This window comes from Thamnophis sirtalis, unplaced genomic scaffold (genome assembly GCF_051295495.1).
Source record: "Thamnophis sirtalis isolate CommonGarterSnake01/CBP01778 unplaced genomic scaffold, rThaSir2_p1.2 scaffold_8, whole genome shotgun sequence".
Taxonomy (NCBI): Eukaryota; Metazoa; Chordata; class Lepidosauria; order Squamata; family Natricidae; genus Thamnophis; species Thamnophis sirtalis.
This window is the reverse complement of record NW_028261388.1, coordinates 64,420,471-64,442,477: the sequence shown is the minus strand read 5'-3', so window position 1 is coordinate 64,442,477 and position 22,007 is coordinate 64,420,471. Positions and strand designations below refer to the sequence as shown.

Sequence of the window (22,007 nt, the reverse complement as noted above, 5' to 3'; positions counted from 1 at the left end):
AGTAAGACTGAGTGGAGATATTTATAAAGAATAACAGAGTTGGAAGGGACCTTGGAAATTTTCTAGTCCAACTCCTGCTGAAGCATGAGATGAGACCTTATACTATAATGGGACAATAATAGAACAATTTTCTTCTTAAAAACCTCAGTGATGGTATACCCACAATTTCTGAAGCCATCTCATTTCTCTAATTGTTCTGTCAAGAATTTTCTCATTTCTAGGTTGGATCTGTTTGATAAGTTTCCATCTCACAGATCCATCTCACAGTTACTTTCACTTGAGCCAGGCACCACCTATTCTATACATTTTTTCTTGCCTATGTAAAATCTTACTTTACTCTCCATTAAATTGCAGTTTTGGTGAGAAATGATGTTCTACAGTTGTATTCAGTTTATTACAATGGTTTTTGCTAACTGCATTAAAGCTTGAAGAATGCATCTCTGCTTATACTGATAAGTATAAATTATTCTTTTTCAACATTAAAGCATACAGTCAATCAAATATTGCCAATCCTACAATTGAAAACACATTAGAATGGCATTTAGTGCCCTTAGTGGATGTTTAATCACTTTCTCTTCTCCTTTAATTAAATCTTTTTGCTTTATTTTTTTCTTGGGCCTTAATGCAATTCTCACAGATCCTTCATAAAGGACCAGTTCTAATTTAACTGGAATACAAAAAAATCTTTCTGGTCTGGAATTCCCTGACTCTCACACACTGTCAGATCCCTAAAAGTGATACTGCCATTCAATTGGGAGGAGGGGAGCCTCGGAGTTAAATTATTAGCTACATCTGAAACAACTGAGTTTTACAACTTTACAACTGGTTTCCTGTCACTGGGAGACTGAAGGTCCCAACATCTCTGGAGGGATGGTTATGGTAGCCATGTGGGATATATAACTTTGATGTCTAACTAGAGATAGCCATGGGACCATGTGCTTTATTGACTCCCAGGGCAGAAGAATTAAGGAAGCATCTTCACACCTGTGCATTGGTCAGAATCTGCATTCAGACAAAGGGGAGGGGTCATTATCAGCTTAATCCCATTTGTATGGCCTAAAGGTTTTCAGATGCTGCTTTGCTTCTAATGGTTTCCATCCTGCTTGATTAAAGGTTCCTTTTGAAATAATCCGTTTCAAGAGTCTTTACTTTCTCAAGTTAGGAGACGAGCAATTACGTAAAGCAGCATTTCTCTGCAAAGTGGTCAATGAGGAGAGAAACATTTTTACTCTACCGAGGGGACACAGCAATCCATGTCTGAACATAACAGTGAACAAGGTGAAACTGACTGCTGGAGGAAGATAGAAACCCCTCCACAACCAGAGACTTGCTCCTTGTATCCTGGCGGAGAGAACGGAGTGAGCTTGGAGGACCCCAAGAAGCCCTGTTTGTCAATTGGAATCGGGATGAAAGACGGCTGGGAAGGGAAGACCAGGGGAGTCACTCTTACCCGTGGTAGCCAAATACCAGGGTGGAAATTGGAGTTAGAAGCCCTCTCTGACCAGGAGGAGCTAAATGAAGCCGCACTGAGAGAGGATCCTCTGAAGAGGCATGTAAGCCAGTTGGTGATGGAAATTTTAGAAAATCTCAACATCCGGGGGGAGTCAGACTGGCAACCGAGAAGCATCAGAAGAGCGGCAAATGGGAGTGATGCCAGGGGAACTAACCCCCCTCTTGTCCTTGCTGATCAAGCTGACGGCACAGCAGCAACAGCTAGGAACCCAGAAAACCCTCCCCCCAGTTGGCGCATAGGTTGGGGGCCACTCCGAACCAACCCCGAAACCTGCAGTTAGAAAGGAAAACTCCTTCCCTGGGGGTCAAATTTGATGGGAACCAGAAAAAATTGGGATTCTTTGTGGCACACGTGCTCACCTACATGCAAGAATATGGGTGTGATTTTCAAACCCAAGGAGCCCGAGTGCGAGTGGTCACCCTAGCCCTGGAAGGAGCCGCTGCCAGATGGATGGTGACTTTATGTGATGCCAATGCACCAGAATTGCGGGACTTTGAAAGGTTCATGATGGCCCTGTGACAATGGTTTGAGGACCCTCTCACAAACAGCAAAGCATGTGACCACATTAAAGTTGTGGATGCCGGCCAGTGGCAGAATATACTGAAGAATTCCAAGACCTGGTATGTCATGTGAACTGGCCACACGATATCCTGGTAAGCTGGTTCAAGGATGGGCTGAGTGATGACCTCTACAATGCTTGTGTAGTCCGAGGTGCCCTAATCCATCTACATGAGTGGTAACTTATTGCTGAAGAGGCAGAGATCGACATGGCCAGAAATCAGTATCGGGCAGGACGAATGTGGAAGAAATCCCCACCCCAATGGAAACAAGAACGTTTTAAACCGCAAACTACACCTTCTCTGAAATCCTTAGTCTGTTTCAAGTGTGGAAAAGAGGGGCACCGTGCTGCAGAATGCCGTTCTCAGGCACTAGCTAAGAAACCAGATTGGCCATTGGGGGGAAAACCTACGAAACCTGGCCAGCGCGGAAAGGAGATGGCCCTGAGGAGCAGGGAGACAGTAGAATTTCCACCCCCTCCCTTCTTTGAGGAGGAAACCCTGGCTTCGCAGCAGGAGGAACCGTACTCATCTGGAAGTGATCCAGAGGATGAACCACTGGTAAGCACACCAATTAAACTGCTTACTTTGCCCCTGAGACTATTTATCCCCAACTGGGAGAGGGGGATGAAAATCTCAGCTTTACTGGACTCGGGGTGCACCCGCTGTTTGATCAGCCCAACCCTGGTAAGGAAGTTGAGGATTAATGTAAGGAAACTGAAAAGCCCCATGACTTTTTGCCAACTAGATGGGTCAATAGCAAGGGGGAGCCAGCTTCATTTGCCACTGAGTCTCTACAGATAGGCATTGGAAATCACAAGGAAATGCTTACATTTATAGTGGTGCCTGGCATGAAATGGCCACTAGTTCTGGGTCTTGCATGGCTATAAAAATGGAACCCCAAAATTAATTGGAAGCAAGGCACCATAAGAGTGCAGGTGCACGTGATTTTTGCTGAGAATCCAGACAGAGAAACTGAGGGGGCAGAACAACTAGAAACAGCAATGCCTGCTTACACTATGCCAACCCAGGGCATACCCAAAGAATATAAGGACTTGACTGAGGTTTTTAGCAAAAAAGCATCTGGTGAGCTTCCACCTCACTGCTCCACTGACTTTGTGATAGAAATACTACCCAGAGCCAACCTCCCTAAACCCAAAATGTATAGCATGTCTCCAAGGGAGCTGGAAGAACTGAGGGCATTTATTGAAAAAAACCTAGCAAGGGGTAACATTGAACCAGCCTGACCAAAAGTTGCAGCCCCAGTGTTGTTTAGAGAGAAATAAGATGGCTCCAAACGCTTATGTGTTGATTTTAGAAATTTAAATTCAATCAGTATGGCAAATGTATATCTCCTCCCACTCATGAAGGATATGCTAGCACACCTAGCCAAAGGGAGAAGTTTTTCAATGCTGGATTTAAGGGAGGCTTACCACCATATCAGAATTAAGGAGGGAGATGAATGGAAAATGACATTTAACACCCCTCTTGGATGCTATCAATTCAAAGTGCTACCATTTGGGCTACAAGGGGCCCCTGCAGTATTTATGCAATTAATAAACAAAGTGTTGCAGGAGCATCTATATAAGGGCTGCATAGTCTATATTGATGACATTTTATTATATTCTGAGACCAAGGCAGAACATGTAAAACTAGTCCGGGTGGTTCTGAGCAAAGTTCGCTCTGCAAAATTTTATGCTAACTCTCCAAATACGAATTCCACCAAGAAAAAATTGATTACTTAGGATACCGCATTTCACACCAGGGCATAGAAATGGATCCTTCGAAAGTGCAATCAGTACTTGACTGGGAACCACCTAGAACATGCAAACAATTGCAAAGATTCCTGGGATTTGCAAACTTTTACCGGCAGTTTATCCCCGCTTTCGCCCAAATTGCTCTCCCCATCACCAAGCTCTTAAAAACGAAGGGGGAGGGAAACTCAAAACCGAAGCAGCCTTTGAACTGGACAATGGAATTCCAAGTAGCATTTGAAAAACTTAAACAGCTGTTTTTGGCAGAACCAATCCTAAAGCACCCAGACACATAGAAACCGTTCGTCATACAAGCAGATGCTAGCAATGTGGTGATAGGAGCCGTCTTACTTCAGAAAAATGAGGAAGACAATTACAACCATGTGCTTACACATCCAAAAAATTGAATGAATCTGAGCAAAGGTGGGCTATTTAGGAGAAAGAGAGTTATGCAGTTCGATGGGCTCTTTTAACCTGGAGACATTTCCTAGAGGGGAGTAAGATCCCTTTGGAAGCCTGGACGGATCATAAAAATTTAGAAGCCCTAAAGACCCCAAGGAAAGTCTCTCCAAAACAAGTACTATGGGCTCAGTACTTTAAAAGGTTTGAATTTATGCTCAGATACCTCCCGGGGGGGGGGGGGATTTCCTGGCAGATGCACTATCCAGGAAACCACAATACAATAGTATGAAGCCAAAGGTAATCAAACCCATGATACAAGACAATCAACTAGCTGCTAGAGCCAAGGTGGCGCAGTGGTTAAATGCAGCACTGCAGGCTACTGCTAGATCAGCAGGTCAGCGGTTCAAATCTCACCGGCTCAGGGTTGACTCAGCCTTCCATCCTTCCGAGGTGGGTAAAATGAGGACCCAGATTGTTGGGGGCAATATGCTGACTCTCTGTAAACCGCTTAGAGAGGCCTGAAAGGCCTATGAAGCAGTATATAAGTCTACTGCTATTGCTAGAGTAACCACCAGATCCCAGGGAAAATGAGACACTCTGGAGGACAATGACACCACCCAAACCTTTAAACAAGCTTTAACCACCGACGAATGGTTTTTGAGCCACAAAGACAGCTGTCTGATGAAAGATAACCTAGCTTGGGTGGGAGGGAAGTTGTATGTTCCAGCCAGCCAAAGACTGTACTTAATGGAAAGGTGCCACGACTCCAAGATGCCAAGGCAAAATGCTAGGACTGTTACAGAAGGTAGCCGAGCCCTCAGCACCCTGGAAGGAGATAGCTATGGATTTTATTTCAAACTACCAGATAGTGCAGGGAATACTGTCATTTGAGTCATAACAGACTTGTTTTCAAAACAGGCACATTTTATACCATGCCAAAGGATCCCAACTGCCAAAAGTCTAGCCAAGTTATTCCTGATGCACATTTATCGCCTTCATGGAGCCCCGCAGAGAATCTTCTCCAACAGAGAGATCCAATTCACCTCAAAATTTTTGGGGGCATTCTTAAACTTACTGGGCACCACCTAAAGACTGAGCTCTAGTCACCATCCGTACGCCAATGGTCAAACTGAAAATCGGAACATGGTTCTAGACCAATACCTAAAATGTTTTATTAATTTTCAACAGGACAAGTGGGTTGATCTTTTACCTTTTGCAGAAGTGGCCTTCAATAACGCTATGCACTCAAGCACTGGGTTCACCCCTTGTAGAATAGCAACAGGCCAGGATTTCAACTCCATGGCTGAACTACCCACAGAGGAACCCACCGTCTCTTCCTAAATATGGTTTGGTGGAAAATATTGACAGTGATAGAGGTACACATTTTATATCATACGTAGTGAAGAAGGTAATGGAGCAATTGGAATTGATTGGCAATACCATTTGGCTTTTTCGCCTAGTTCCTTGGGAAGGATTGAACATTTTAACTCCACCCTAAAATATACGTTAAAGAAATTAATGTTAGAACTCCATTTGCCTTGGACTAAATGTTTGCCTTTAGCTCTTTTACACATAAGAACCAGTCCGAGGAAAAATTTAGGAATTTCTCCTTATGAGATGATGTTTGGATTGCCTTACACTGGCAGTGTGGGAATGCCAAGAATTGAACTTAAATATATTTTCCTTAGAAGATATGTACAAGGACTCTCCCAGTGTTTTTCTCATTTAAGATCGAAGGGACTATTGGCACAAACTCCTCCACTTGATTTCCAGATCCATAATTACAGAAGTGGTGACTGGGTCCTGATTAAATCTTTGAAGGAGAAGAAATTGCAGCCAGTGTGGGGAGGACCATTTCAAGTACTGTTGATAACTGAGTTGGCCATGAGAATGAAAGAAAAGGGCTGGGTGCATTTCTCCAGAGTGAAGGGACCAGTGGATTCATCTTACAGATGGACTGTGTCACCAAATACATCTGACCCATTGAAGTAACTTTTCAAAGACAAGCCTCAGATTAATTTATGGAACATTGGGTGTGGGAATTGCTTATTTGGCTAGGGGTAATAAACGTCTTTATCATGCTTTTGCTTTTGCTCAGAAAAGAATTAACAGAGTGGTTTAAATCTTTGTTTCATCCAATGAATGTAAGCCTTTCCAGCTTTAAGCCAGTGGAAAACCTGAATGTTTAAGGGTAAGCATTTTTTTTTATACATACCTTAAACAGGGAAGCAGACTAGTTCATTAGGACAATGAAATTCACAGTGATGATAGTGATTGCCTTGTTGAATGTTTGACAAGTAGGAATGGAGCCTGTGTGGGTGTTGCCCAGTTTTCCCATCAAATGGCATCAATTGTGCTTTTATTCCAAACTTGACAACGAATATTCGCAAGTGCAGACCCAGTTATGACTAGTTGAAACCACTACTGATGCTGCCATCTGCATCAGATCTATCTTTGAGGCAGGTGTGCCTTTGGGTAAATATCCAAGGTGCAATTGTACCTATGACATTGTTACAAAACATACTGATCTATCACATAAGATGGAAACCATCTATGAACAATGCACGGAATTGTATGGGAATTATACCCCTTCTTATAGAAAATTTAGAGTAATTGAAGAAGCATTACTTTTCCCTTATGTTGAAATAAAAGCTCCTTTGAAGCTTATGTTTTTCTGTGGAGGTCTAGGCCTAACAAGTTTGCCTTATGTGTGGAGAAGAAGATGTGCAATTAGATATGTTAAAATTCCACCACATATAAGATTACTACAGATGAGGTAAAAGAGATATGTGGCTGGACTGTTAAAGTCTGGAATTCATAAGCCAATAGCAAATGATCCAAACAAGAAAGAGGGAAATGTTTTTCTGGATCTAATGCAGGCAGCTTTGAATAGTTCATCTTTTTGTGTAAAAGGAGAGACTACAGTCTCTGATATAATGACAACATGTTTTGTGGGAGTATCAGTGCCAGGAAAGTTTTTATTTGATGAAGCAAAAATCACCATTGAACCTAACAATTAAAAATCTCTCACATATAATCACTCTTTTTGGAAGTCCACATAAACCCAATAAATGGACTAATAAAAAAAATTGGTGATAGTTGAAAACAGTATTGCCTGCTTATGACTGTGTATATTACAAACATCCTGAAAAGCGACAGGAAAAGGTAATTTATGTGCAGATACGTACCTACTGATCATGTTTTTGCTTGTTCTGAAGTGGAAGAAATATAAGCTGCAGGACCAGTATTATATTTACTTAGAGGTTGGTTTTTATTTTGTGGCTTGCATACTTATGCATATGTACCTTCTCATGCCATAGGAGGACCATGTACTATTGGACGCTTAAATACTTATATGGCAGTAACGCATTTTAATGATATTAATCAGAAAATGGCTTTTTATTATGAAATGATGAATCAAAGTCTCTATCATAAGGATAGAGTACCAACTAAGAAGGTAGTGCCTCATACACATGATACTCAAGATACACATCATAAGCATGATGTACATGATATTACAGTAGGAAAAGAACCTGTAGATGGAACTCATACACATGAACATCCAGTACATACATATGAAGATGGGAAAGAACATGAACATGTGGAACCACCTGTAAAGGGACAAGAGCCACATATTTATACAGGTGCACATCCTATAAGATGGACTATAACACCCGTGAATATTACAAGGAATGTTCAATTGAACGTATATAGAGGAAAAATATCCATATTTAGTAATGCTTATGATGCGGGATGCAATGATGAGGTGATAATATTAGATAAAGTATATGCTGGAGTCTTGGGCATAGTGCCATGGATCGCAACCCAGTACAACCACGCCCAGCTTGGCCATCTTGCTTGTGCTTTGGCTAAGAGCATCAATGAAACTTCATCAGCAATAGCTGCTTTAGCTGATGAAATGGGGGAGATCAGGAAGTCCCTCTTACAGAATCGCTTAGCTATTGATTACATATTGTTACAGATTGGACATGAATGTGAGGAATTTGAAAACTTTGTTGTTTTAAGGTTGGAGATTGTTCTCAATTAATTGAGGCTAAGCTAAAAGCTTTAAACACTATAACCACACATGTAACTGAAAGCTCTGCTTTTAAAAGTGTTTGACATCTTTTAACTTCCTGGCTGCCAGACTTTTCTTGGTTAAAAGAAGTATTTGTGGGAGTCATATTTATCACTGTGATATGCTTGATCACTTGTAATTGTGCCAGATATGCTCCTTTATGCTTAAAATGTATCAAATGTAGCCAATGTTGTTTGATTTGTTTTACGGGATCTAACTGCACCAAGAAAAAGGTGACTCTGGAGCCCATCGCCATCCGCACAGAACCTTGCCGTGGCTCCATGCCGTGAAAAACATAGGTGCGCGCGCACACCTCATACAATTACAGCCTCAGAGACTTCATAACAGTGGGAACTTGTTCTCATTCACCAGGGCTTCTGCAGAAGCTTCCCTCCGAAGCCCTCTGAGGGAGGAAGGGCCAGTTGGGAGAGGGGCTTTGGTTCTGCTCCGGGCTGTAATTATGTGGGTGTGCACACCCCTATGTTTTTCACGGCATGGAGCCGTGGCCGGAAAACAAGGAGTGCGAGAGGACCAGCGGGGCCTTGTCCTTCTGTAGAGGACTTGTTGCCAAAGAGGGCAGATGTGGTGCCATCAGTCTTGGGATGTTCTGCAGAGCCCCCCAGGGAAAAACACTGCGGGGGATGGCTTTTTAACCAAGCAGCTATCAGAGAGAAGAGGGCAGCACACTCCCGGTGGGCTTGTGCAACAGCTGCTGCCCAAGCTCATGTGGCGTGTGTGGCCCTGTTTTCTCTGATAGCTGCCTCATTTCCAATGGAGGGGGTGGAAAATACATGTGTTTTCCTCCCTCTGCATGGATTTCCCACCCCCTATTGGTAACGAGGTGGCTGTTGGCGGGGCAAGCCTGGTGCGGACAGGCGGGGCAAGAGAGTGGCGACTGGGCAGGCGGAGGGAGGGAGCAAGGGGGAAGGCAATGGGAGGGAGCATTCCGGTACACGTCCACTGGAAGAATGGCTACTGGAAGACACACTAAATTTGACCAACCGGTACACATGTACTGGGGTGTATCCCCTGAAACCCACCCTGACCAGATGCCTAGTGAACCCAATGCTAGTGGGGAAACTGAGGGTTCACCTGAAGTGACTAAAAATACCCTAAAAGTGACTAAAAATTGTCTTTTGCCAGCTGGACAGCTCTATCACCCGGGGGAGCCAGCTACCTTTGCCACTGAACCCTTGGAATTATCCATGGGAGACCACAACAGGACTTTAGTATTTATTGTGGCACCCGGGATGAAGTGACCAATGGTCATGGGTCTCATGTGGCTGAAGTGCAGGAACCCCAAGTAGACTGGAAAGAGAGGACCTTAAGATTCCCATGGGGGTGATGGCACCAGACAAACATGATGAAGAGCCGGGAGGTGGACCAAGAGGGGAAACTGCAGCCGCTATGAAACCCAAGCTACCATAAGGCATCCCCCAAGAATACAGGGACCTAGCTGAGCTTTTCAGAGAAGAGAGTTCAGACGAGCTAACAGCCAGCAGCCCACAGACTATGCTATTGAAATCCTCCCAGGGGCTAAACTACCAAAGCCTAAGATGTATTCCATGACCCCCAGGGAGTTATAAGAGTTACATGTCTTTATAGACAAAAATCTAGCTCAAGGGTTCATTCAGCCAGCCATACCTAAAGTGGCAGCCTCTGTTCTTTTCCAGGAAAAGAAAGATGTCTCTCTTTGCTTATGTGTGGATTATAGTGGTCTGAATGGCATGTGCATGGAAAATGTGTATCCCCTTCCCCTCATGAATGACATGTTAGCCCACCTGTCAAAAGGGAAGATTTTTTCCAAGTTGGACCTGCATGAGGCTTATTACCATGTTAGAATCAAGGAAGGAATTGAGTGGAAAACTGCATTCAATTGCTTGCTGGGATACTTCCAGTTTAATGTGCTGCCCTTTGGCCTACAAGAGGCTCCAGCTATCTTCATGCAAGTCACCATCCTCAAACTAATGGTGGGATGGAATGTTTGAACTTGATTCTAGAACAATATCTCAGATGCTTCATCAATCATCAACAGGATGATTGATTGACCTATTGCCCTTTGCAGAGGTGGCCTATAACAATGCAGTCCATTCCAGCAAAGGTTCACCCCCTTCAGAGTAGCCACTGGCCAGGACTTCAACCCCATGCCAGAGCTACCAGCAGAAGAACCTGAAGGAATTGATACAAAAGCTGTTAAATACCTGGCCAGTTGTGAGAAAAGCATTAGAAGAGGCACGGGCAGCTTACAAAGCACAGGCAGATAAAAAAGAACAGAAACGAAGCCATATAAGGACGGAAACAGGGTGTATTTATTTACTAAGTTCCTGCAATCCTTACAACCCTCTCAAAAGCTGGGACCAAAGTTTATAGGACTCTTCCCTATCCAGTGAATCATAAACTGAGTCACGATAGAAGTCCAATTGCCAAAACCCTTAAGACCAATACTCCAGTATTCCACTGCAGCCTCTTAAAGACCAAAATAACCTCACCCCTCAGATCTAAGACAGCCACACCACCACAATCCATTATGGTGGAGGGGGAACAACATTTCAAAATCAAAGAAATACTTGATTCTAGGAAACTTCATGGGGCAACCCAATACCTGATTGCCTGGAAACACCTCCCACCCTCTGAAAATGAATGGTCCACAAAAAACATATTCAGCCCCTAAACTATTGAAACATTTTCATGACATGTACCCAGATAAACCTCACTAATTATTTCCATTTGTATCTCTTTCCATGCAGACCAACTTTCTTCTAGGGAGCAGCATGTCATGGTTCCACAGATCCCTATCAGGACACTACCATTCTGATGGGGAGAGGGCCCTGGATACTTTTTTACAATCCCATTCCTGTTTCTGGTTATCCTGTCACTTTGATTTACCTACTTGGGACAGGGAGGGGGGAGGGTATTGCTTGGAGCCATCTGTTTTGTCTCAGCTCTGAAAAGATGGGCAAAGTGGCACCTGAGAACAACTTCTTATCACCTTTCTTGGCTCGAGTTTTCATAACAACTTTGCACTTGAGGATTGGCTCAACTCAGACCAGACATATGGGAGGGTTTTCTGCAACATTTAATCTAGCAGGTTTTTGAGCAGGAACTTCAGATCCTGCCTTCCTTGCTGCCTTCCTTGCTATCACTTTCCCTCAATAAAATTTTCCTTTTGAAATAATGCCTGTTTCAAGAATTCTGCTTTCTTGAGGAGAGAGGAGAGGCAAGTCATTACACCGGGGAAGAAATAAGTCTGTGCAAGCCCACTGTGCTTAAAGAGGAAAATTATTCATTAGAGCAAAAACAGGGCTTCTTCTTGCTTGCAATAAGGAATATAAGCAAGTTGGATATGATGAAAATGTTAAGCATTATGCAAGATAAAAGTAGTACTACTTTTATAACTCTGAAAATCTTTTAAAATGTGTGAGACAATTACGGGAAAAATGATTCAGTTCGAGAATCCAAAAACATGGCAATCTTATATAGTTATTTGGAGGTGTTTTAAGAATGAGATCATATAAGATCAGTTACTAGATCAGTAGATAACATTCTTTGTCTATTGATACTCAAATTAAAATCATTGTGTATACATTCATATTTCACTGTCAAATCAATCAATTTACCAATCAATCAATCCATCAAAAGGGATCAGTTAAATATAATATAATAAATCATTTCAGCAATTCTATTATTATTAATAGAATTATTACTATTATTATATTAGGATTCATGGTTCGTCACACAATCAGTGATGTTGTCACAGGATTTCAGGATATAAGCTGTTTCGAGTAAAACTGTATTTTGCAATTGATTGATGTTGAATTTTCAAATGCTAATGGTGTTCAAGTGGTGCTCCAGTAATTTTATGATAGCACCCAAAGTGCATATTAATATCGGTAATGTCTTTGCTCTCTTTTGCCACAGTCATTCTATTTCTATCTACAGGTCTTTGTATTGTTATCTTTCTCTTTTCTTTCATTATAATTATTATTTTGTTTTTGTTGTGCATTAGTTTTGATATTTTGTTCCTCATCCAGTGTTGCAACTGTGAAATAGGCAGCTATATAAATCAATCACTTTAAGAAAAATAAATTAAAAATATGCATGGATAATTTACTTACATTTAGTGCTACTGATATTTCTTCTGTACCTTCTTGAATGTTTTCTGTTGCCTTGATTTTTGATTCCAGCTCATTCAACCATTTGTTTTCAATATCCAAATACAACAGAAGTTCATGCCAACATGCCCATACTTCCTGATAAATTAGTTTACAAAAAGTAAACAATTAAGAACTGTTTTTTTTAAACAATCTAAAATATATTTTGTACTATCTAAAAGATAATTGTACTTTCTGGCTGGAAAGAGACAAAATTACTTGGTTTCACACCTTCAATTTTTGTTTGCCTCCTATCCAATCTTCTGCTCATTGAAATTCTCGAGTAGATGATCTACTGTCTTGTACACAATGAAAAAGTGCAGTTGGCCATAAATATGATGCTATGAGCCATGAGCACACTATGCAAACACTATGCATTCTCTTGAAAGCCCCTCCCCTCCAAAGTCTTCCCTCTGCAGGGAGGGAGGAGAAAAGCAAGCAAATTCTATTGGCAATCTCTCTTTTTGCATGACCCTTTTCTACTGCTGGCTTTTTGCTAAGCAGTATCAATACTCTTCTTGGAAAGAAATACCAATGATAAATGTATGGGAGGTTAAAAGAGATTTACAGATATTCCTCAACTTATGACCATTAATTTAGCAACATTTTGTAGTTACAATTAGACTAAAAAAAGGACAAACAACCAGCCTACACACTTACAACAGTCATAGCAACTCTATGACCATGACTTGGGCATTTGGTAACCATTGGGCATTTTTGACAAAGGCAGGGAGCGTCAGCCTCTACTTTGCTTGCTTGCTTTTGGCTGCCATAGAAACGAGGAGGGAGGAGGCTTGAGATATTTGGGATGAGGAATTTATGGTGCTGGACTCACAAGCAGCTGCAAAGTTTTTTGGGTTTTGCTAACTTTTACCTCCAATTTATTCCCTCATTACCTAGCATTGCACTGCCCATCAGGAATCTCCTAAAATCAAAAGGAGAAGCTAAACCTAGGCTTGGTAAGCCTCTGAACTGGACTATAGAATGTCAAGCAGCATTCGAGAAGTTGAAACAACTGTTTGCAGCTGAACCAGTTTTAAAACACCCTGACATGTATACCCCTTTTGTGGCCCAAACAGATACACGTGACATAGTCGTGGGGACAGTATTGCTCCAAACAAATGCAGATGGAAACCTGCAACCTTGCGCCTACACCTCCCAAAAACTAACAGAAACAGAATGAAGATGGGTAATATGGGAAAAAGAAGCTTTTGCTGTGTGATGGCCTTGCTAACCTGGTGGCATTTCCTTGAGGGGGCTAAACACTCTTTTGAGGTATGGACTGATCATAAAAACCTTGAAGTGTTAAAAGCCCCACAAAAGCTGTCACCAAAACATGTTCGCTGGGCACAACATTTTAACCAATTTCAGTTTAAAACACATCGCTAGGGGAAAAGATTTTATAGCCGATGCCTTGTCCAGGCTTCCCCAGTACAACAGCACCAAATTATAGCAATAGCAATAGCAGTTCAACTTATATACCGCTTCATAGGGCTTTCAGCCCTCTCTAAGCGGTTCACAGAGTCAGCATATTGCCCCCACAGTCTGGGTCCTCATTTTACCCACCTCGGAAGGATGGAAGGCTGAGTTAGCAGTCAGCTGAAGTGGCCTGCAGTACTGCACTCTAACCACTGTGCCACCTCAGCTCTAAATTGGTGGTGATTCATCCTGTCTTCCCAGCTAAACACCCCGATGGTCACCAGGAGCCAGGGAAAAGTGGATTTAGAGGTACCCACTGATCTGATGGAAAAACTGAAAGAAGGTCTCACGTCTGGTTCAAGCAGCACTCAGATGAGTGCACTATGAAAGATGGCCTTGCATGGGTAGGAGCTAAGTTGTACGTTCCTGCCAGCCTGGAAATTGTTGTCCTTTAATGGGCCCATGACTCAAGAATGGCGGGATACTTTGGTTTTGTGAAAACATTGCATTTGGTTAAAAGGCAGTTTTGGTGGCCTTCCTTGAAAAAAACCAGAATCCTACATAGCTAGTTGTTCCGTTTGTGCAGCAGCAAAGAGACCACCAGGGAAGCCTCAAGGACTACTTCAGAGTGTTGCCTGTCCTGTTGCACTGTGGAAGGAGATATCGATGGATTTTTATTGTCGAGCTGCCAGAAAATCTTGGAAATACTGTCAAATGGGTGATCACTGATTTGTTTTCCAAACAAATACATTTTTACCCAGTTCCAAGATCCTATCAACGAAGACAATGACTAAACTGTTTATTTTACATGTGTATAGGTTACATGGGGTTCCTAAATGCATTATTTCAGATAGGGGGTCCAATTCACCTCTCTATTTTGGAAAGAGTTCCTAAAGTTAATAGGCTCCACCCAGGGATATGTACATGTTTGTGCCTTTTTGGCTCAGATCTTGCTTTCCTTTCTCTGCTATCTTTTCATAACCAGTAAAAGTATCTTTATCTCTACAAAAATGGAGTTGGCAGCTTTCTTTCTTGGTTATTGAGGGAGGCACGCCTGACAGGGAGTATATATGAGTTGGACCTTACCATATTACTTCATATGTACACATATACCCCTTTCTAGTTTAATATTTTCCAAAAATATTTCCCAAAACTCTGAAGGTTTTATTAGTTCCATATTAATTTTCTCAAACTAACAAGGAATAGGATATTGTCAGAGGAAGAAAAGGCCTAGAAACATTCTTATTTTAGTTTTAGACAGAACCAACCTCCAGTGTTTTGCATTTTCCATTTAGCCTGCTGCACAGTCGCTGATAATTCTTAGTTAAAACATCAAGTTCTTTTTTCAAAGCCTCATGAGCTGCAGGTGGAGCACTTGCTATAAAATTGTTCACAGAATCAGTGATAAATTTTACTTTAATCTCTTTCTGTTGAGCCTCTTCTTTTGCTCTCTGAAAAACAGAAATGTAGAATAAATTTTATACCCATAAAATGTCATACAAATAAAAAGGTAACAGCCGGGGTTTTAAAAAATGCAGTATACTCTCCTGAATTTGCATGACATTAGCTGTATTAAGAACATAAGAATAATACAGAAAATTCAATTTAATCAATAGCAGAATTGTGTTGGCAATGATTGGTTGAAAATGATATGTTTACACATTAAAAAACAAGATATAAAATACCTGGAATGTCCTAAATTATATGCAGCATCAGCAGAAGAAAAGAGAAAAGGGATAGCGACACATGTTAAAGATGGGATAAAGACAAATTTAATTAATGGAGACCCAAAGGGAAGAATATTAATGATAGACATGTGGGTAAATCCAAAATTGGTATTATTGGTAGCAATATATGCCCCAAATGAAAATCAGAAGGACTTTTATAAAAAATTACACGAAAAAAAATAGAGAAATTGGATTGAGGAATATTTGTATAATAGGAGATTATAATGCCATAGTGGACAGTAAAAAAGATTATGTAACTGACAAAAAAAATAAAAATAAAAATAAAGTATTACCAACAACTTCACTACATGAAAATACCAACATGGCTTTCCATTATAGAAGCCATGACATATCCCAATACACTACATCTATCGAAAATGGTTAGATATAGTGAAATTTTAGACATTCAGGGGAATCTGAAAACAAATCAGGAATTAAAGGAGCAAAATATAAATATAGATTGGTGGCCATATCTTCAAGTACAATCGAGGTACAAAAAGATGTAAAAGAATATGGAATGTACACAGAATTACAACAAACAGATAAAATTTTAACAGGCCCAGAAGATAAATTCATAACAAAAATGTACAAATATTTATTAGAAGTAACATTGGAAGAAGTAGTAGTTAAAGTTTGCATGATAGCGTGGTCCAAAAATTTTGGACAAAATATAGATCTAGTGGATTGAGAAAGAATTTGGAACACAAATTATAAACTAACACGATCAGTAGCATTCAAAGAAAACATGTACAAAATGTTCTATCATTGGCATTTACCACCAATGAAATTGGCCAAAATGTACCCGAACATGAATCCAAGCTGCTGGAAGTGCCCCCCCCCAAAAAAAAACCCGCAAGGGACTTTCTATCATATATGGTAGACCTGTCTGGAAACTCAAAAATATTGGATGAAGATTTGGAAATGGATACAACAAATTACAGAGGAACAAATAGAATACAAACCGGAACTCTTTCTCTGGGACTAACCAAGGAGAAATATAAATACATACTAATACACATGTTGACTACAGCTGGAATAACATTGCCCAATGCTGGAAACAAAGTACTGTGTTTTTCGGAGCATAAGATGCAATGGAGTATAAGATGCACCAAGATTTTTTAAGAGGCAAATTTTTTAAAAATGTTTTGCACTCTGAAGACCTCCCCAAAATGTCCCATTTTTCGCAAAAATGGACCCATTTTTATTCAAAAAAGGGCATGAATAGCCTTTAGGAGGCTTGTAGAGTGCTCCTGGGGGTTGGGGGCCAAAAATGAGCAAAAGAACGGCCCATTTTTCATGAAAACAGGGCCATTTCCTGTCAAAAAAAGGGCATGCATAGCCTTTAGGAGGCTTATAGACTGCTCCTGGGGACTGGGGGGGGGGAATTGAGCAAAAGAAACCCAGCTGTTTTTCGCTCATTTCTGCCCTCCCCAGCTCCCTGGAGCACCCTGGAAGCCTCCTAAAGGCAATGCATGGCCATTTTGGTGAAGGGGGTGGGATTTTGGGAGGCAAAAAAAAATCTGTATTCAGTGTATAACACGCACCCAGATTTTCAGCCTCTTTTTTGAGGGAAAAAGGTGCATCTTATACTCTGAAAAATAAGGTAATGTTCCCCCAGATGAATTAGTGATTCAGAAAATTTTAGATTGTGCAGAAATGAACAACTTAACATTAAGATTAAAGGACGAAGAAGAGTCTGAATACTATGAAATTTGGGATAACTGGTATAAATGGTTGCACAACAGGAATAAAGTTAATTCAGCTGAGAAACAATAGAGAAATGTATAGAACTGTAGATGAATGTATATAAATATAGAAGCGATATAAGATTGATATATACAAGTATGATGACATAACTATGTTAATGTGATAATTGTAAGATGTTATAGAGGGAAAAACAATAAAAAATCTGCTTTAAAAATGATGTGTTTAATAATATTAATAGTAATAATATGGTTAAAGAAAGCAAAAATAATATCAATAGTAATAGGCATCTTGGATGCAATTCCAAAACATAGAGAGCATCACTTGAACATTATCAGTATTGACAAAATCAACTTCAGTCAATTGCAAAAGGCAGTTTTTCATGGCACAGCTTACATCATCTTTAATGCTATCAAACAGCAAACTCTTGAGAAGGACTCGATAGGTGGACCAAAATATCAAATCTAGTCTAAACGTTTTGCTGACCATGCAGCCAACCATAATGCAGTTTAATATTATCCAATATAATTCCAGATGAGAGGCTATTCAGTTATGAAATCACATAAAACTATTTTAGGACATTACATTTTATCTCCAGACTGCTCAATAGGCTTATAAAACAGGAAAAATATTGATATATTTAGAATTACCTAAGCTATATGAAATAGACATAATATCTGAATTTTTTTTTCTTTTTAATTTCTTGGCAATTAGAAATACCAAATGAATATTTGGAAGACCCAAACCCTCTCTTTTCTTCGCATCGTAACTTCTATCTAATTCTTGGTTTTTTCCCCTTGCCATATGAACTTAGAAATATCCTTCTGCCATTGTTTAAATGGATTGTCAGTTTTAAGTATTGTTAATATCTGAAATAAAAAAGCATCTTTGGAAAAATATTCATCTTGATTACAGAGATTCTACCCAATAATGATGATTACAGAGATTCTACCAAATAATGATAAGTGCAGTTTATCTCATTTTTTAAAGTCCTGTTTAATATCTCACCAAAGATGGACATAATTGTTTTGAAACAGTTTTATATTTGTATTAGTAAACATAACCCCTGGGTTTTTCACCTTTTTCTCAACCCTAAAACCTTTTGTTCAATATATCAATACCCCGAGAATACATATTCTTGATCAGCATTGTTGTTTTCTGTTTATGTATCTTGAAACTTGCCAAGGCTCCAAACACATTCAATTTCCTCATCAAATAATCTATATTGTTTTTTGGGTCCTGTAAAAATATAACTAGATTATCAGCAAACGCCCTCAATATATACGCCTCTTTCTTTATATTTATACCCCTTATTTTATCATCTTGTCTGATACCTCTATTCAGAATTTCCAACACCATAAACAACAGAGGGGACAAGGGGCGCTCCTGTCTTGTACCCTTTTGAATTTCACATAAGTAGATAACCATTTATGACAATTTTTGCATTCTGTGATGTGAAGATCGCTTTAATTCCTTGGATAAAATTCTCTTCAAAGTTCATTTCTTCCAACATCTTAAAGATAAAAACCCAATTTAGGTTGTTGAAGGCCTTCTCTGTGTCAAAAAATATTAAGGGAGCTTGTTTCTCACTGTGATATTGTAAGTATTCAATAATATTTAAGATAGTCCTCATATTATCTCTTAGCTTTCTTTTCAGCAGAAAACCTGCTTGGTTTTCATGTATATATGCCTATAAAATCTTCTTTAATCTTTCTGCCAGAATGGCAGCGAAAAGTTTGTAATCTTTATTTAATAGTGGAATTGTTCTGTAATTTTTTGTCTTTGTAAAATCTTGACACCCCCCCTTTGGGAGCAACACAATGTTGACTACTTTCCACATCTGAGAGGTATTCCCCCCCCCCCCCGCCCAGTATATCATTCATTGTATCCTTTAGTGGTTGAAGAAGTTCATCTTTGAAGCACTTATAGTAATGACTTGTGAGACTATCTGGGCCTGGGGCTTTGCCTGGCATTTTTTAAATGGCTTCTGATATCTCAAAGCAGTTATCGGGTCGTTCATAAGTTGCTTCTGGGTTTGTGATAGTTTAGGCAACTGTTATCTTAAAAGATATTCTTCTGTTTTTGACTTATCTATCTCTTGTTTTTTATACATATTTGAACAGAAATTATGAAAGGACTTTTTCATAAGTTCATTATCTGTTATTACATTATTGCCTTCACAGATTTTTTCAATCATTGTCTTTTATCTTTCTTTTCTTAATTTATATGACAATCATCCACCTGGTTTATTTGCAAACTCAAAATGTTTTTCTTTTGTGTAGTTTAATTTTGTTTGTATTTCCTGTACTGTTAACATAGATAATTGTTGCCATAACAATTTGATATGGTGTAGTATTGTATAAATCTTTCTTACAATCAAAGACCAACAATAGACATTACTTTTTACAATGTTAAAAAGTATTGACATTATAATATAATTTAAAAGTATTGACGTTAAAAGTGGATAATAATATACATGTTCTCAAATTGTTTGGGTCATTCCCTGGTTTACTTGGGTGCAAAGCCGATAAGTATGGGAGTAAATACAATGGTCCAGAAATTGTTAGAGATATGTCCAAATAATTGGTACAAGATGACAACTATACTTCTGTAACCAATTTTTTTCTTGTGGACATTGCAGCAATACAGAACTTTGCCACTGCATAGGTAGTGTGGAGAGGCAACCTATTTAGTTCTTCTTGGAACTCCATGTCCTTCATTCTATTGATTACTACTTGCTTTTGCTCGATCAAAGCCTAGAGACATTAAGAATACCATTGAGAGCCCATAAGAGCCCAGCTTCTGATCAATTGCCTGTTTCCAGGGGGAGGGGAAGTTGTCAGTCAACACTAGTGGGGACAATCCCTCTGGAAATACAGTAAATGCATTTTAAGCCAATGAATGATCATCATCTTCCAGGCGCTTACCTGAATTTGAGACATGCCTATCTCAATTCTTAACTGGGCATTTTGAGTTCCTTTGGGTGCAGCTAAGATGGCTCGCAGGAATTTGGTTTGTATGGTTTCTAGCAAGTCTTTCTTTGCAAGGATTCCTGTTTGTGCCCCATATAGAATTTGTGCCAATGTTTTGGCCTTGAAAAGTTTTAAGGCAGCAGGTACTAACTGACCTCTGCCTGTGTAAAATAAATGTTTAATTACGTTTCAGGACCTATTGGCTACTTGCAATGTGTGATCCAGATGTGCCTTCCATGTCCCTTGTGAGTGAAAAACCACCCCAAGGTATCTAAATGTTATAACCTGTTCCAAACTATGTCCTTCTATTTTCCAGGAGTATTGGCTAGGTCTTTTAGCAAAAACTAAACATTTTGATTTATCAAAGTTAAGGACCAGCTTGTTTTGCCTGCAATAGCAAATGTTACCCTAATTGCTCTCTTCAGTCCTACAGTGTTTTATGAAATAATAGCGGCATCATCAGAATATAAGAGAATTGGAACTTTGCGTTGTGCTAGGTTAGGAGGATGGAAATCAGGGTTCTGTAAGAGATCAATCAGGGGATTAATATAGATGTTAAAGAGGGAGGGGGACAGGATGCAACCCTGCCATATCCCTTTTTGTACCCTTACTGGGCCGGTTAAACTCCTTTAGGGATTGCATCTCACTTTCAAGGTGGAATTGGCATATATTTTTTGTATGAGGAAGAGGAGACGTTTATTGATAGTGGTGCATTTTAATTTCTCCCAGAGAGTGATCCTGGATATTGAATCAAAGGCCTGCTTAAAATTAAGGAAGGCCACAAAAAGAGAGGATTTTTTTATATGTGTATTTTTGTACTAAATGGAGTACCAACATATGATCCACCGTAGATCTTCCTTCTTTACAACTGGCTTATTCATCTTTGATTATCCCCCCTGAAATTAGCCAATCTTGAAGTTTATAATTTAGGTGTTTGGCATACAATTTACTAATAACGCTCAGAAGACTAATGGGTCTATAATTGCCTGGATCATTTCTATTACCTTTTTTTATAAATTGATATGATAATTGCTACTCTCCAATCTCTTGGCATATGGCCTGTGTCAGCCTCTGTTTTGCTGCTTGCTTTTCGGCTGCCATTGAAACGGGGAGGGAGGGCATGGTATTTGGGTGTGGGAAATAATCTGTACAAGAGGACTGTTAATTGGGAGTTGTTCTTACCATCTACTGCGCATGTGGCAAGGAGGGGAGTTTCCCTCCAAGGCCAACTGTCCGGCATACCAACCAGATGATGCTTTTTGAAGATGTCTCCCACCTGACAGCTGTGGAGATATTGGACTATGGACTGGGGTTACCAAGGGGAGGGGAATGGGTCATGTATTGATATCTAATGCTTACGCACGCTTTTGCTCAGATCCAGCTTTGCTTAGCTTCTATTTACTTATAACCAGTAAAAGTACTCTTAATTCTGCAAAATGGAGTTGAGTGGTTTCTTTCTTGGTTATTAAGTGAAGCAGCCCTGACATTAAGCTGGATCTCATCTCATACCCATCCCGGAGCTGACACCTTCCGAGGGGGGTGCACCCAAAACCTGAAGGATGTCCCACCAAGGCAGCGATCAAGAAGAAGATATGGGAGCAGCTGCATCCGCCTGCCCTTTGCAGACAGAGCGAATGGCTGGCCTGCACTTGGAAGAATGATCTGTTCGACCCAGATGGACTTGGGGAGTGGGACGGAAAGAGGACCCCGAAGAACCTCTGACTGGAATT

At 40.2% G+C, this 22,007-nt stretch overlaps 1 protein-coding gene across 6 annotated transcripts in view; it reads right to left on the bottom strand.

The window, feature by feature from the left end:
- The window catches only part of DMD (dystrophin), a 1,286,665-nt gene that overhangs the window by 775,082 nt on the left and 489,576 nt on the right, over positions 1–22,007 (bottom strand). For all 6 annotated transcript variants that reach the window (XM_087721810.1, XM_087721811.1, XM_087721815.1 and 3 more), the window contains exons 26-27: positions 15,143–15,325; positions 12,420–12,554 (exon numbers count right to left, since the gene is read on the bottom strand). In XM_087721810.1, the coding sequence (XP_087577936.1) occupies positions 12,420–12,554; positions 15,143–15,325 (318 nt within the window). The remainder of the gene's footprint in view (positions 1–12,419; positions 12,555–15,142; positions 15,326–22,007) is intronic.